Source organism: Artibeus jamaicensis, unplaced genomic scaffold (assembly GCF_021234435.1).
Source record: "Artibeus jamaicensis isolate MK-2021 breed Jamaican fruit bat unplaced genomic scaffold, CSHL_Jam_final contig_61, whole genome shotgun sequence".
NCBI classification, from domain to species: domain Eukaryota; kingdom Metazoa; phylum Chordata; class Mammalia; order Chiroptera; family Phyllostomidae; genus Artibeus; species Artibeus jamaicensis.
This window is the reverse complement of record NW_026521906.1, coordinates 1,635,007-1,652,578: the sequence shown is the minus strand read 5'-3', so window position 1 is coordinate 1,652,578 and position 17,572 is coordinate 1,635,007. Positions and strand designations below refer to the sequence as shown.

Below are 17,572 nucleotides of genomic sequence, written 5' to 3'. Positions count from 1 at the left end.
CACCAGGACAGCTGATGGAGACTGCACCACTGAATTTCACAGGTATTCTACCACAGAAGTTCACACCATAAACCCAGGAAGTCAGAACAGATAAATTTAAGAAGCTGGGGCTAACAAGAAGAGTCTCATCAACAATAGGAAGACAAAGAAACAATATCCAAACAAAAGAAAAGAAGGAAACTTCAAAAAAGTGCTAAATGAGAGAGAGGCAACTAAACTATCAGATATTGAGTACAAAGCAATGTTTGTGAGGAAGATCCATGAGCTCACAGCAAATTACGAGAAACTAGAGGAAACTACAATGAACTCACTGCAAGCTATATCAGCATGAAAAAGGACATGGAAACTATCAAGAAGGGCCAAGAGGAAGTGAAGAATGCAATTTCTGAAGTGGAAAACCCAGTAGATATCAAAAGTAGAATAGATGAAACATAAGATCAGATCAGTGAGCTGGAGGACAAAGTAGAAAAAAACACCCAGAAAAAGCAAGAAATGTAAAAGAGGCTCAGAAAGAGTGAGGAGGGATTAAGAGAAATACAAGACAATATGAAATGTAATAATCTCTGAATAATAGGGATACCAGAAGCAGAAGAAGAGAAAAAGGGATAGAAACCTATTTAAAAAAGTAATGATGAAAAACTTCCCTAATTTGATTAGAGAAAAAGTCACACAAATTCAGGAAATACAGAGAGTCCATATCAAGAGGAACCCAAAGAGGCCCACTTCCAGACACATCATACTTAAAATGGCAAAATTTGACTTCCGCCAAGATGGAGGCGTAGGTGGAAGCACTGCACCTTCTCACACAACCAAGTTTAAAAACAACAAAGTTTTAGCAACAAAAATGCAACTAAACCACAGAAAATTGAAATACATGGAAGTCTGACTATAACGAACCCTTCAGCCAAACCGGTAAGTGGAGCAGAGCCAGCAGCAGAGTGGGGTGAGGCAGGAAGGAGCCACCAGATGTGGGCAGATCCCAGGTGTGGAATAGCAGGCGGATCCACTGAGGGTACAGGGCGGTGGACCCACCGAGGGCTGACCACAGTAACACATCCAAGCACAGATGAATCGGTGAAGAAGAGAAGCAGTGAGAAAGACCATACAGACCCCATTGGCAGAAAGTGGCAGAGGGGACCACCATTGTCCGTCTCTGACCCCACCACCACATACAACATCACAAACCAGCCATCTGGGTGGCCCCGCCCTGGTGAACACCTCCTCGTATGTAACACGCACGAACAGATCAAAACATGGCTCAAGAACGACTCAGCCTCAGAGCCTCAGAGCCAATAAATCTAATCAATGAAGAAATAGCCAAACATTCAGATGCACAGTTCAAAACACTGGTGATCAGGATCCTCACAAAACTGGTTGATTTTAGTCACATATTAGAGGAATATATGAAGGCTAACCGTATTGAAATTAATGGAAATGCACAGGAAACCAATAGCAATGAAAAGGAAACTGGGACTCAACTCAAAGAAAGGGACCAAAAGGAGGAAAAAAATGACCACACAGAAGAGGATGAACAAATAATAATTCAAAAAAATTAGGAGAGGCTTAGGAACCTCCAGGACATCTTTAAATGTTCCAATATCCGAATTATGGGGGTACCAGAAAAGGAAGAGGAACAGCCACCAGTGGAAAACTTATTTGAACAAACAATAAAGAAGAATTTCCCCAATCTGGCAAAGGAAATAGACTTCCAGGAAATCCAGGAAGCTCAGAGAGTCCCAAAGAAGTTGGAACCAAGAAGGAACACACCAAGGCACATCATAATTACATTAGCCAAGATTAAAATGAAAGAGAGAATTCTAGAAGCAGCAAGAGCTAAGGGGACAGTCAACTACAAAGTAGTTCCCATCAGACTGTCAGCGGATTTCTCAAAAGACACCTCACAGGCAAGAAGGGGCTGGAAAGAGGTATTCCAAGTCACATCCAAGATTGATCTATCCAGCAAAGCTTTCATTTAGAATGGAAGGACAGATAAAGTGCTTCTCAGATAAGATCAAATTCAAGGAGTTCATCATCACCAAGCCCTTATTATATGAAATGTTAAAGGGACTTACCTAAGAAAAAGAAGATAAAAAAGATGAACAGTGAAAGGACAGCAAACTCACAGTTACTAAGAACCATAACAAAAACAAAAACAAATTAAGAGGACAGCTAGATCAGGAGCAGAACCATAGAAATGAAGATCACATGGAGGGTTAGCAACAGGGGAGTGGGAGAAGGAGAAGGGGGGAGAAGGTACAGAAAATAAGTAGCATATATGGTAGGTAGAAAATGGATAGGGGGAGGGCAAGAATAGTATGGGAAATATAGAATCTAAAGAACTTGAGACATGTGTTCATGAACTAAACGGGGGGAATGGTGGGGGAGGGGGTGTGCAGGGTGGAGGGGAATGAAGGGGGGAAATAGAACAGTAATGGCATAATCGATAAAATATATTTTTTAAAAATTTCTAAAGTCTGTAAAATGGCAAAATTTCAAGACAGAGAAAGAATCTTAAAGACAGCAAGGGAGAAAAAGGAAACAACATACAAGGGAGCCTTGATAAGGTTAGCAACTGTCTTTTCAATGGAGCATTCTAAGCCAGAGGAGAATGGCAATAAATATTCCAAGTAATGAGAACCAGAGGGCTACAAAGAAGACTACTTTACCCATCAAGGCTCTCAATCAAGATAGAAGGCCAAATAAATAGCTTTCCAGACCAAAAAAATTGTCTAACAGAATACACCTTCTTCAAACCAGCTCTGTAAGACTTGCTAAAGGGACTGCTTTAAGGGAAGGAAGGAAAAGATAGAGAGAGAGGAACACAGGTATGAAAATGAGTACCTATCAATAATAACCTTAAACATAAATGGAATAAATGCTCCAATGAAAAGACGTAGAATAGCTGAAATATAAGAAAACATGACCCATGCATATGCTGCATACAAGAGACCCACCTCAGTACAAAAGAACTACACAGATTGAAAGTAAAGGGCTGGAAACAAATTTTCTAGGCAAATGGACAAGAAAAAAAAGCCAGGGTAGCAATACTCATATCAGACAAAATAGACTTCAAAATAAGGGCCATAAAGAGAGCCAGGAGGTCACTTCATAATACTCAAAAGAAGAATCCACCAAAAAGACATAAACATTGTAAATATATATGCACCCAATGTAGGAGCACCCAAATACTTAAAGAAAAATCTTAGAGGACTTCGAGAAAGATATACACAACAACACAATTATACTAGGGGAATTTAACACCCCACTCTCGAAAATGGACAGATCTTCCAAACAAAATATCAATGAAGATATTGTGGCGTTGAACAAAGCCCTAGATAAAATGATCTTAATTAATATATATAGAGGCCTTCATGCCAAAGAATCAAAATACACATTCTTCTCAAATGCACATGGGGCATTTTCAAAGATAAAGCACATGATAGGATGCAAAACAAGCCTTAACATATTCAGGAAAATTGAAATTATACCAAGCATTTTCTCTGACCACAAGGGATTGAAACTAGAAACTAACCCCGAGAAGTAAAAAACATGGAGATTGAATACCATGCTATTAAACAATGAGTAGGTCAAGAATGAATAGAGAAGAAATCAGAAAGTTTCTGGAAACAAATAAAAATGAACTGACAACCACTCAAAATGTATGGAACATAGTGAAGGCAGTCCTGTTAGGGAAGTTCATAGGAGTACATGCCTACCTAAAAAAAGATAGACATATTCCAAACAAAAACCTAACCCTATGCCTAAAAGAACTTCAGGAACAACAACAAAGAGAGCCCCCAGCACATAGAAGGAAGGAAATAACCAAGATCAGAGCAGAATTAAATGGCATAGAGACTAATAGCACAATTCTAAGTATTAATGAATCCAGAAGCTGGTTCTTGGAAAAGGTAAAGAAATTGACAAGCTTTAATCAAGTCTCATCAAGAAAAAAAGAGAGAAAATACAAATAAATGCAATCAGAAATGGAAGACAGGAGATTACAACTGACACCACAGATATACAAAGGATTATATGAGTTACTCTGAAGAATGATATGCCAAGAAATTTGAAAGCCTATATCAAATGGACAAATTTCTAGAAAAATATAATCTTCCAAAACTTAATTAAGAAATAGCAGAAAGCCTGAGCAGACCAATAACAGCAGATGAAATTGAAGTAATAGTAAAACAAAAAACTCCCAACACACATAAGCTCTGGACCAGATGGTTTCAAAGGAAATTATGCAAAGCATTTATGGAAGAGCTAACCCTAACTTTCACAGACTATTTGAAAAAATTCAAAATGATGGAAGACTCCCAAACTCTTTTTATGAAGCCAAAATCATCCTAAACCTAAAACCAGATCAAGACACAACAAAGAAAGAAAACTTCAGGCCAGTATCACTGATGAACATAGATGCTAAAATCCTCAACAAAATATTGGCAAACTGCATCCAACAATACATTAAGAAGATCATTCACCATGACCAAGTGGGATTCAACCCAGGGATGCAAGGATGGTTCAATATTTTCAAATCAGTAAATCTAATACATCACAAAAACAAAGACAAAAATCACATGATCATATCAATAGATGTGTGAAAAGCTTTTGATAAGGTACAAGATCCATTTATGATAAAAACACTCAGCAAAGTGGGAATAGAGGTAATATTCCTCAACATAATAAAGGCCATATATGAAAGACCTACAGTAAACATCATACTTAATGGGCAAAAACTAAAAGCTTTTCCACTAAGATTAGGAACGAGATGATGTTGTCCACTTTTACCACCTTCTAATATAGTATTAGAAGTCCTAGCCACAGCAATCAGACAATAAAAGAAAATGAGAGAAATCCAAATCAGAAAGGAAGAAACAAAAGTCTCATTGTTTGCAGATGACATGATAGTATACATAGAAAATCCTATAGACTGCACCCAAAACTACTTGACCTAATGAATGAATTGGGCAAAACAGCAGAAAACAAAGTTAATAGCCAGAAATCAAAGGCATTTTTGTATGACAACCATGAAGCAGCAGAAACAGAAATTAACAAAAAAAATTCATTCAAAACAGCAAAAATAAGCCCTGGCTGGTGTAGCTCAGTAGATTGAGTGTGGGCCTGGAAACCAAGCAACCATGGTTCAATTCCCAGTCAGTGCACTTGCCTGGGTTGCAGGCCAGTTCCCAGCAGGGTCACACAGGAGACAACCATACATTGATATTTCTCTCCCTCTCTCCTTCCCTTCCCTTCTAGAGATAAATAAATAAAATCTAAAAAAAAAAACCCAGCAAAAATAAATAAATAAATAAAATATCTGGGAATAAAGCTAACCAAAGAGGTAGAAGACCTGTATACAAAAAATTACACAACACTGAAGAAAGGAATCAAAGAAGATGCAAACAAATGGAAACCTATATAGTGTTCATGGATTGGAACAATTCACATCATCAAAAGTACCCAAACAACTTACAGATTAAATGCAATACCTATAATAGTACCAATAGCATATTTCACAGGCAAAGAACAAACATTTCAAAATTTTATTTGGAACAATAAATGCCCCCAAGTAGCTGCTGCAATTTTGAGAAAGAAGAGCAAAGTAGGAGGGATCACAATACCTGACACCAAACTGTATTACAAGGCCACTGTAATCAAAACAGCATGGTACTGGCATAAAAACTGTCACATAGACCAATGGAACAGAAAAGAAAGCCCAGAAATAAACCCAAGTCTCCATTGTCAATTAATATTCAAAAAAGAAGGCAGCAACATAAAATGGAGTAAAGATAGCCTCTTCGACAAATGGTTTTGTGAGAACTGGAAAGCTAGGTGTAGAAAATGAAACTTGAGCATCAACTTACACCATACACAAAAATAAATTCAATGTGGGTAAAATACTTAAGTATAAGCCATAATGCCATTAAAGCCCTAGAGGAGAACCTCAGAGAAAAAAATCTCAGATATTTTATGCAGCAACATTTTTACTGATATATCCCCTAGAGCAAAGGACATAAAGGACAGAATAAACAAATGGGATCTCATCAAAATAAAAAGCTTCTGTATGGCTAAAGAAAACAGTATTAAAATAAAAAGAGAACTAACCACATAGGAAAACATGTTATCCAATGATACCTCAGAGACGGTTTTAATATCCAAAATATACAAAGAACAACACAATTCCACTCTAAGAAGACAAGCAACCCAATTTAAAAAAATGGTAAAAGGACTTGAACAGATACTTCTCTAAGTAGGTCATACAGAACATCCAGAGACACATGAAGAACAGCTCAATATTGCTACCTATCAGAGAGATGCAAATTAAAACCACAATGAGATACCACTTGACACCGGTCAGAATGGCCATCATAAACAAAGCAGCAAACAAGTGTTGGAGGTTGTGGAGGAAAGGGAACTGTAGCGTACTGTTGTTTGGATTGCAGACTGGTACAACCACTGTGGAAAACAGTATGGAATTTTTCTCAGAAAACTAAAAATGGACCTGCCTTAAGACCCAGAAATTCCACTGCTAGGATTATATCCTAAAAACCCTGAAACACCAATCCAAAAGAACCTATGCACCCCAATGTTCATAGCAGCACAATTTACAGTAGCCAAGGGCTGGAAGCCAGCTAGGTGCCCTTCAGTAAATGAGTGGATCAAAAACCTATGGTACATTTACACAATGGAATTCTATGCAGCAAAATAAAAGAAGGTGCTTTTGCCCTTTTCAACAGCATGGATGTAACTGGAAAGTATTATGCTAAGTGAAATAAGCCAGATGGTAAAAAACAAATACCACATGATCTCACCTTTAACAGGAACCTAAACAACTGAACAATCTAACAAACAAAATACAACCAAAGACACTGAAATAGAGAACAACTGGTGGCCTCCAGAGGGGAAAGGGGAGGAGATTTCAAGGGAAATGGAAGGGTTTAAAGGAAGGAGTATAAAATAGACATGGACAAAAAATGGGGGAGGGGTGAAAATGGAAGGAAGGGGGAGGACTGGGTGGGTGGGCTGGGATGGGAATACAAGACAAAAAACTACTTGAACAACAATTAAAAAATAAATTAAAAAATTAGCAATAAGTATAGAGTATATTTTCCCAATTAAACATGGGGACAGTGACCAGAGGGTAGAGGGGAGGGAATTTAAGGGGAAAAAAAGGCGAGTGATTTGGAGGAACAAGTATAAAGGGGACAGACACAAGAACTAAGAGGGGTGGAAATGGGAGGTAGGTGGGGAGCAAGGGGTGGGGTGGGCTGGGATGGGAGAAATAGACAGAAAACTCTACTTGAAAAATAACTAAATAAAAAAGAGGAAAAAAATACATGTGCCAAACAGAGGGAAATAGGGAGATTATGAAGAAGAAAGATTATGCTATCCATTGCCAATTAGTCACATTTTATGTGTATTTCAAAAACAATACACATTTTGGTGAACTTTTTGCCAAATTAGAAGTTATATAAACTAACAAGCATTTTGTTCAATGCGTGATTATCCCCCCTTCAAGTGTCCCTTGCTCTGCCCACACCTCCCTTTGTTTACCTCATGGTTGGGGAATTATACTGTGAGTCCAAGAGTTTGGGTTAGGGTGGAAAAGGAAAGTTTTTCTTTTTTCTTTTAATTGGAGCAAAGTGTTCTTTATTTCCAACCTGAAGATTCTTTACAAATACAGGCTAATTTTTAATTTTATTTTTGTTTTGTATTTTTAACCCTCTTCATTGTTTTCAAATCTTGGATAAAGTCTATTAGACTCGCTGGCTTTAATGTTAGAACACATTGCAGGTTACTATGCCAAGATTCACAAATTGTATGTCTTTAGTCTAGCCACATAGCTGAGTTAACTGGGTCATTACAAGGTCTGTAAAGTACCTAGCATATAATAAACCAATAACTATATAAATAAATTATACTCAGTAAATCAATATATTCTCATTAATAATCAGACTTTCCTAGTGTATTTCTGCTTTTATAGATGAAAGAACTGAATTCCTGTCAGTGAATTAGCCAAGTTGCCAGAAAAGCAGGAATACACTGAACTTTAGCAACAGGCCTCTTAATTTCCCTAGGAACTAGAGCCATACTGGAGACAGGACCTATATATGGCCTAAGTATGTCTAAATGAGTATTCATCAGCTATTAAGCTACTCACGGTCTGGGTACAGAAAAACAAAAGTTCACTATTTACCATTATCACATATCAGTATTATTTATATAAAGAGAAACAATGTCCTACCCAGATGCTGTCTTCTTGCTGGTACTGTTTCCAGTTGTGCCCTGTGTCACTGAACATGAGACTGTAACTCGTCACCCAGTCAGAGCTTCCATATCGTCCCTGTGTGGCCACTGCTGTGATCTCCACTTTGCTTCCCAGGTCCATCTGGAGCCACTGTTGAGCATTGGAGTCCTCTGGGGACCAACCACCAGCTCCTGAAGGAGGATCAAACAGAGTTGTAGTAACATCTTACACAGTCATGACTTTAATTTCCAAAAAGAAATGAAATAGCATTCAACTAAGATGTCATTACGCTAAATATACCCTGGTTCTGCTCTTCAACCCCTGGTGATTTCTTAGTCCAACTGTCAACCTCTCCATTTAATTTGCTTTCCTGGTTTAATATTCATCTCAAATGCCATTTCCTTTATTATTCTTTCTCTGTTCTTAGTCATTACAGTTTCCATCCTCTGGGTTCCTAGTAATTTTTTTACAATCTTAACTTTTAACATGTCTTCTATCCTCTGCCTCATTAATATCTCCTTCTTTATTTTCTTCTTTTTGTTTCTCCCTTTTTTCTCTTTTCTCTGCTCATCTCACTCCAAATATATTCTGTTTGGAAATCAGTACTTTGCTGTGGATACAGGGATGAAAGATCACTGACTATGAATTTGAGAGGTTAGTATTCATTCATTCAAATATGTTTATTGAGTTCCAAAAGCATGCTGGATGCTGAAGAGAAAAACACACAAAAAATGTGCAAAGTGATATGTAAGGAAGTGTTACAAGAGGTATACAGAAGGTACAATAGGAGCACAGAAGACAGAATGACTCAGTAGGTGATTAAGAATACCTAAAGAAAATGATGATGGAGCTAAAACCTGAAACAAGTATGTCTATTTTCCAGACAGACAAGGTATAACCGAGAAAACACTAGAGAGATTGAACAGGGTCAAAGTAACAGCATATGCAAATCTCAGAGAGAAGTGAAAGATTGCCGCATTCCTGTATCTGCATGTGATTCAATGTACTTGATGCACAAGGACATTCCAATATGTAACAAAAGACTTTGGGCTTAGAATTTTGATACTTGACGCATTGGAACTTTGTAGAAGATCAACGTCAGCTCTTGCTTAGCTGGACAACTCATGGTCTACTTTTCTGTCTTTATCTCACCTAGGAATAAACAATTTAACATTAATTTGTATTAATCTCAGAGTTCACAAAACTTCTGGATCTTCAGCTGAAGCTGCCATAATGTCTGGTGCCATGAGTAAGGATGGGATGAAAACAGGCCCAGAAGCACCTTGCTCAGATCATCAAGTCCAGGAATTAATTGACTATTTAGAGGGGATTAACAATTAAATTCCATTTTATTTCAAGCCATGTAATTTAAAACTATTTTAGTGATTCTACAGTCTACTTTCTTGCTGTCTTTGGAGGAGTCAATTAGACTTCTCCTTGATAACTGAGAACTCTAGTGTCCTGGCTCCCTACTGAAAAGAGAGCTTCTCATCTTATAGGAATGGACGTGTGGACAAAAGAGATGGAGAGCATGAGGCAGACCCTTCTGGCCATAAGGCTTATCCTACAATCACGCATTGGTTTTCTCTCAATAAATAGCTAGTGCTATTGATCATTTTGCTTTGATAAAATGTTTTTCATTTCCTGAAAAGATTCAAATGCAGGGAAATAGAAAACAAGGGAAAAGAAATAGAAAAATGTGCCCAATACCTATTGTAGGCATTGTGTGTTTTGCAGAACATGAGTGCAGTGGCAGATATCACTGAAATTCACAAAAACCTATTATTTCCTCCTCTGTAGTAATAAGGACTACAGTGTGCATGACTTAATTGCATGTTTAAGCTCTCCAACTATTAGAGATATGGTTACATAGATAAATCCTCTCTGAAAAAACGTGAGTTGGAAAAAGATGTGCCACTCTGTGGCTCTTTATTGGTGAATCCAGTCTATCTACATTTCCGGTAGTTATTGATGTATGAGAATTTCCTATAGCCATTTTATCTGTTGTTTTCTGGTACATTTGTGGCTCCATTGGCTCTTTAATTTTGTGTTTCTGTCTGTTGTTTTTGTTTAGTGGTATTTTATACTTCTTTCTTCTGTTTCCTTTTTTCAGTTATGTAACTCAGTTTTGAAATTTTTGTGTGTGGTTATCATTAGGTTTATGAAAAAGAAAGTTTCATATATACAGTCATCCTTTGTCTTTTCAATGTGTCTAATCTCTACCCTCCTTTACAAATTGAGAACTTTCCCCTCCACTTTCATGTTTTGTTGTTAAAAATTATCTCTATTTATGCTGTAAGTTTGCTGATGATCTTTCTTATAGATTTATGACCTTTTGTTTTATGAAGACAACCAAAGTGTTCTTCCATAGAAGAGTGAAGGGGGAAGGGTTTTCAGGAACATCTATAAAGGACACATGGACAAAACTGAAGATCCTTCGGGTAGGAACAAGGGTAGGAAGTGAGAATGGCTGGGGTAGGGGAGTGGTAGGGATAAAATGGAGACAACTGTACTTGAACAACAATAAAAAAAATTTAAAAAGAAGAGTGAGTAAAGAAGATGTGGTACATATATACAATGGAGTACTAATGGAATACTACCCAGCCATAAGAAAAGATGAAACACTGCCATTTGAGGTGGCATAAATGGGTCTTAAAAATATTATACTAAGTTAAATAAGTCAGTCAGAAAAGGCTAAGAACCATATTATTTTACTTATACGTGGGATATAAAACTTAAACTCATAGACACAAACAGACAACAGCATGGTGGCTACCAGAGGGAAGGGGATGGGGCAATAAAAGGTAAAGGGAGCCAAGTATATAGTGATGGAAGATAATTTGATTTTGGGTAGTAGGCACACAATGCAATATACAGGTCATGGGTCTTCACCTGAAACATACACAATCCAATGAATCAGTGTCACTCTAATACAATCAATTTTTTAAAAGAGAAGAAAAAGATGTGCCACATGCAGGCCATCAGGTCTCTTTTCTGCCTGTTTTTCCTTCTGCTACTGAGGGATGCAGTTGACAACAGGGTCCTAGTTGATGGCATAACCACAGAGTGGAATGATCCTGGAATCTTGCTTCAGCATGGAGAGAAGCATCTCCCTGCTTGAACACCTGCTTAGAACAAAGTCCGACCTATTTTGTTTAAGCCATTGCACACTGGAACCTATTGGTACTGCAGGTTAGCCTATGTTAATAATAGATAATACTCTGTGAACAGCATAATTTCCATAATATAGTTGAGGAACCTGAGATCCATAAGTTTAGAACACAGGGCACTTAGGATTCAATCATAGCTATTTGAGACTACTTAAACAAACAAACAAACAAAGGTTTCTAATGTAAAAAACCCAGCAAATGACCTTTCTTTGTCTTCCCATTGTTAAGAATCCTAAAACCTAAATATCAAAAAAACCTATGCACCACAATGTTCATAGCAGCACAATTTACAATAGCTAAGAGTTGGAAGCAACCTAGGTGCCCATCAGTAAATGAATGGATCCAAAAATTGTGGTACATATACACAATGGAATTCTATGCTGCAGAGAGAAAGAAGGAGCTACTACCTTTTGCAACAACATGGATGGAACTGGAAAGCATTATGCTGAGTGAAATAGGCCAGGTGCTGAAAGACAAATACCATATGATCTCACCTTTAACAGGAAGCTAAACAACAAAACAAACAAGCAAGCAGAAAAAAACAAAAAAACAAAGACACTGAAATAGAGAACAAGGGGATAGTGACCAGAGGGGAGAAGGAAGGGAAGTTAAGGGGAAAAAGGGGGAGGGATTTGGAGGAACAAATAGGAAGGACACAGGGATGAGAACTAAGGGGGGTGGAAATGGGAGGGAGGTGGGGAGCAAGGGGTGGGGGAGGCTGGGATGGGAAAAATAGACAAAAAACTGTACTTGAAAAATAACTAAATAAAAATTTTAAAAAAGGAAAAAACAAAAGAACATAGCTTTAAAAAATAAAATGGCAATAAATTTTTAAAAAACAGCAAATGAGTAAGTAGGAAAGGCAATAGGAGGAGGCATTTGAGGAGTCATATCCACAAGTACATTTTTATCACTCAGCTTTCTCTTTATCTCCACGTGCACAATCTCCAATCCAACCCCCTAACTTCTCAAAACTGACATGAACTTTTAAGAGGAAGATTTTACATTTGCACAAAATCTAAAATTACCCTGAACTTACTCTATTTCCACATTATCTTTCCATCTCAAGAGGCTTCTTTCTTTAAGTGAAAAAAAGCAAAATTGTATAAGCTACATAATAGCAATAATATTTTAAGTGTTAGAAATAATCTGCTTGGTGAATTTAATGAGAAGTGAAAGTGCTCCTTCTAAGTGACTTTTATGTTTTTTGCATGTAACATATTTTGTATTATGAGAATGTCTTTATCTTATAAACTATCTCATTAGTCACATTTATATAGATTGCTGCATAAAGAGTATATATAACAATTTGACAGCTGGTGGTATGACATAGGGCTTATAGCTTTTTGTAAGGCCATTACTATTTTTGAAAATAAAATTCTCAAACTTTATTTCTCTTTTACTTCCAATAATCTACAAGTAGTCTTCCTAGTAATGCTTCAGAATTTTTCCTTCACTTATTCTAATTATTCATATCATATGCATGATATGATGTTTATTCTTAGCATATGCATGCTAAGAATAATGTTGAGGATTAAACAAATAAATGACAAGAAATTTACCTCACCACCTGGAAAGAATAAAATCACAAAAGTCTGACCAAAAATGAACAAACAAAACAAGTAAGGAACAGTTAATGCTAAAATAAATATTTCTTCAAATTTGTCATTAGAAATCACATCTTGATTTTGCCCACAGTAAAAACCTTAGTTTATTAATACCCCCGAAATTAAATAAGTGGAATTGTTACTGTTAGCATTCATTCAGAATTATGTATGCCCAGGACTTTTAGCCTAAGATCATAAATAGATGCACACTCTCTCTCTAGGTGAATGCCACCAAGGAGTCTTTCCCGGCTGTTGAAGATGCTCTTTGAATCACAGCTAATAGGACAGACACTCAGGGTTGCCATTGTTGCTATGACAAACATTTTGTTCCTTCTAGAGAATAATAAACAAATGTTCAAAAATGGTGAGGATAGCCTGAAGATATTGTTTGCAGCTACTTTAAAGACACACCATATCCATGCTAGCTTTTTGTTTCTCAATTATTCTTTATATTGGGGGTGTAACAGATACACAGATACTGGTGTTTGGGAAGTTAAAGGTGTTAACCAAGACAGTGCTGACTGTAATCTTGGCTATGTATTAGTAATTATTAACAACAATTTCCATAACTCCTGTGGTTCAAATTTAAAAGAATTGAATAGAAACGTAAAGGACTGTTCATTTTAAAAGAAAAATAACCACACCTGAGAATTTTACAGCATCTAGAGTTCTCCCATAGTTCTCAAACATAGGATATGAAATGATTTGGAGGCTTTATCTTGATTCTCAGAAGCCTAACCTGGGAATCAGTATTATCTCACCCAAAGTCAATTCCCTTATAATTGTCCATGTCCATGAGTCATTAAAACATGTTCTTTGAGTAGTCGCTTCTCCTTCTTTCCGGCGTTCCCACTCTCCTGAATCCCCTCCTACAGCTATTGGTCTGTTCCATGTTTCCGGTTCTATTTTTTCCATTAGTTTATTTTGTCCCTTAGATTCCAGTTGTAAGTGAGGTCATATGGTATTTGTCTTTCACTGACTGTCTTATTTCACTTAGCAAAATAATCTTCATTTCCATCCATGCTATCACAAAATATAGGACTTCCTTTTTCTTTCTTCTGGGTAGTATTCCATTGTGTAAATTTACAAAAGTTTTTTAATCTGATAATCTACTGATGTGCACTTGGGCTGTTTCTAACACTTAGCTATTATAAATAGAACTTCTATGAACATATGTTCTTTTGAATCAGTGTTTCCAGATTCTTAGGATATATTCCCAGCAGTGGAATCACTGGGTCATAAAGCAATTCCATCTTTAGATTTCTGAGGAAATTCCATGTTTTCCTTAGTTGCTGCACCAATCTGTCTTCCTACCAACAGTGGGCTAGGGTTCTCTTTTCTCTACATCCTCATCGGTACTTGTTGTTTATTTATTTATTGATGATAGCCATTCTAACATGTGTGATATGATATCTCATTGTGGTTTTAATTTGCATCTCTAATGGCTCCTGGTGTTAATGTGCTGATGAACCATCTCTGTGTACTTTTTGGAGAAGTGTCTACTCAAGTCATTTGCCCATTTTTTAATTGGGTTGTTTGTCTACTTGGTATTGAGTCATATGAATTCTTTGTATAGTTTGAAGATTAAACCCTCATCCAATGTATCATTGGCAAATATGTTCTCCAAAAGGATTAGTTATCTTTTCTTTAGCCCTACAGAAACTTTTAAATTTGATGTAGTCCCATTTGTTTGTTTTTCCTTTATTTTCTTCGCCCTAGGAATTATACCAGCAAAAACATTGCTATGTGAGATATCTGAAATGTTATTGGCTATGTTTTCTGCTAGGATTTTTATGGTATAACAATTTATATTTAAATCATTTATCCATTTTGATTTTATTCTGATGTATGGTATATGTTGGTGGTCTAGTATTACTATTATTATTTTTGCATGTAGTAGTACAGTTTTTCTAACTCCTTTTATTGTGGAGACTATCTTTATTTTATGGTTTAAATATTGAATATTTAATATTATTGAATATTAATTGACCTTTATTGAATATTAATTGACCTTTATTGAATATTAATTGACCACAAAGACATGGGTTTCTGAGATCTCTATTGTGTTCCATTGATCTATGTGTAGTATAGCGGCCTTGTAATAAAGTTTCATATCAGGTATCGTGATCCTTCCATCTTTGTTCTCAGGATTGCTGTGGTTATTCAGAGTCTTTTATGGTTCCATATAAATTTTTGGAATATTTGTTATAAATCTGTGAAATATGCCATTTATATTTTAATAAGAATTGCACTGACTATAAAGATAGTTTTAGGTAGTATGCACATTTTAATGATTTTAATTCTTTCAATCCATGAACACAGTATATGCTTCCTTTTACTTGTATCTTTCATAATTCCTTTCTTCAGTGTTGTATAGTTTTCCAAATACAGATATTTTATATCCTTGGTTAAATTTATTTCTGGGTACTTTATTTTCCTTACTGCTATAGAAAATGGGATGTTTTTGCTTAGTTTCTCGTTCTGATACTTCATTGTTAGTGTACAAGAATGCCATCAGTTTCTGAATATTGACTTTGTATCCCACTACATTGCCACATTCACTTATTAGGTAGAGTAGGTGGACACTATAGTATAGGGTTTTATATGCACACTATCATGTTTTCTGTGAATGTTGACAGTTTTATTTCTTATTTTCCAATTTGGATGCTTTTTATTTCTTTTTCTTGTCTGATTGCTGTGGCTAGAACTTTCAGTACTATGCTGAATAAAAGTGGTAAAAGTAGGCACTCTTGTCATGTTTTGATTTTAAGGGAAATACTTTTAGTCTTTGCTCATTGGGTATGATATTGGTGGTAGATTTCTCAAATGTGGCCCTTATTATCTTGAGGTATGCTCTCTCTATTCCCCATTTGCTGAATATTTTGATCATAAATGGGTACTGTTTTTTATCAAATGCTTTTTCTGCATCTATTGATATGCTCATGTGATTTTTATGTTTCACTATGTTTGTGTGATGTGCTGTGTTTATTGATTTGTGAATGTTATACTATCACTGCATCTCTGGGATATATCCCATTTGAACATGGCGCATGATCTGTTTAATGTATAGATCCAGATTTTCAATATTTTGTTGAGGATTTTAGCATCTATATTCATCAGAGATATTAGCCTGTGATTTTGTGTGTGTGTTTTTATCTGATCTTGGAATTAGGATAATACTGCACTTGTACAAAAACTTTGGAAATATTCCCTCTTCTTGATATTTTTTGGAATAGTTTGAGAAGGGTAGTTGTTAGTTCTTCTATGAGTGTTTGGTAAAATTCACCTGTGAAGCATTAAGTATAGTGATTTTGTGTGCCAGGAGTTTTTTGATTACTGCATTGGTTTTGCTGGTTGTTATTAGTCTGTTCAGGTTTTTTTGCTTCCTCTTGATTCAGTTTTGGGATATTTTATGTTTCCAGAAATTTGTCCATTTTTCCTAGGTTCTCCAGTTTCTTACCATGTAGTTCTACATAGTAATTTCATACAATCATTTGTATTTCTGGGTATAAATGGCTCATTCTCCTCATTTATTTCTTATTTTATTTATTTGGGTTCTCTTTTTCTTGATGAATCTTGTTAAAGATTTGTCCATTTTGTTTATATTTTCAAAGAATAAGATCCTGGATTCATTGGTTTTTGGATTGTTATTTTAGTATCTATGTCTTTTTAATCTGCTCTGATCTTGATATTTCCTCTCTTCTACTTGCTCTGGGCTTCTTTTGGTGTTGTTCCTCTAATTCTTTTAGATGTAAGGCTAGGTTACTTATTTGAGATTTTTCTGTCTTCTTAAGTTAGTCCTGAGTTTAAATGAACTTCTGTTTCAGGACTCTCTTCACTGTGCCTCATAGGATTTGGATTCTTTTGTGTTCATTTTCACATCTTTCCAGATACTTTTTTATTTCTTTTTTGATCTTATTGTTGGCCCATTTAATATTAAATAACAAGTTATTCAGTCTTCATGTATTTTAATGTTTTCCAATTTTTTAGCTTGAGGTTGGTTTCCAGTTTCAATCCATTGTGATCTGAGAAGATGCTTAATATGATATCTATTTTCTTGAATTTAAGGCTTGTTTTGCATGGTTTATTATTAAAAATAATCCATGTGTGTTTGAAGAGAATATATACTTTGTTTTTTGGGGGGTGAAATATCCTGTAAATATCAATCAAGTCTATTTGATCTTGAGTGCTGTTCAATGACACAATATTTTCATTTATTCTTTGTTTGGGGGATCTATCCATTGTTGACATTGTGGTGTTAAAATAAGCTATGATAACTCTATTGCTGTCGATCTCCTTCTTAAAGTCTTTCAAGATTTTCCTTATGTATCTACCAGGTGCTTCTATGGAGGGTGCATATATGTTTACAAAGGTTAGGCCCTCTTGTTGGACCCTATGTTAAGTATTATGTAATGACTTTCTTTGTCTCTCTTTATGGCTTTAGTTTTGAAATTGATTTTGGCTGATATAACTATTGCTTTCCTAGCCTTTCTACATGTCCATTTGTTTGGAATATTTTTTCTCCATCCCTTCACTTTTAGCCTGTG

General features: G+C 36.0%; 1 protein-coding gene across 2 annotated transcripts in view; it reads right to left on the bottom strand.

Annotated features, from left to right (window-relative positions):
• Window positions 1-17,572, bottom strand: part of CNTNAP5 (contactin associated protein family member 5) — a 1,122,001-nt gene that overhangs the window by 795,156 nt on the left and 309,273 nt on the right. For both annotated transcript variants that reach the window (XM_053670714.1, XM_053670716.1), the window contains exon 3: window positions 8,246-8,439. In XM_053670714.1, coding sequence (XP_053526689.1) covers window positions 8,246-8,439 — 194 coding nt within the window. The remainder of the gene's footprint in view (window positions 1-8,245; window positions 8,440-17,572) is intronic.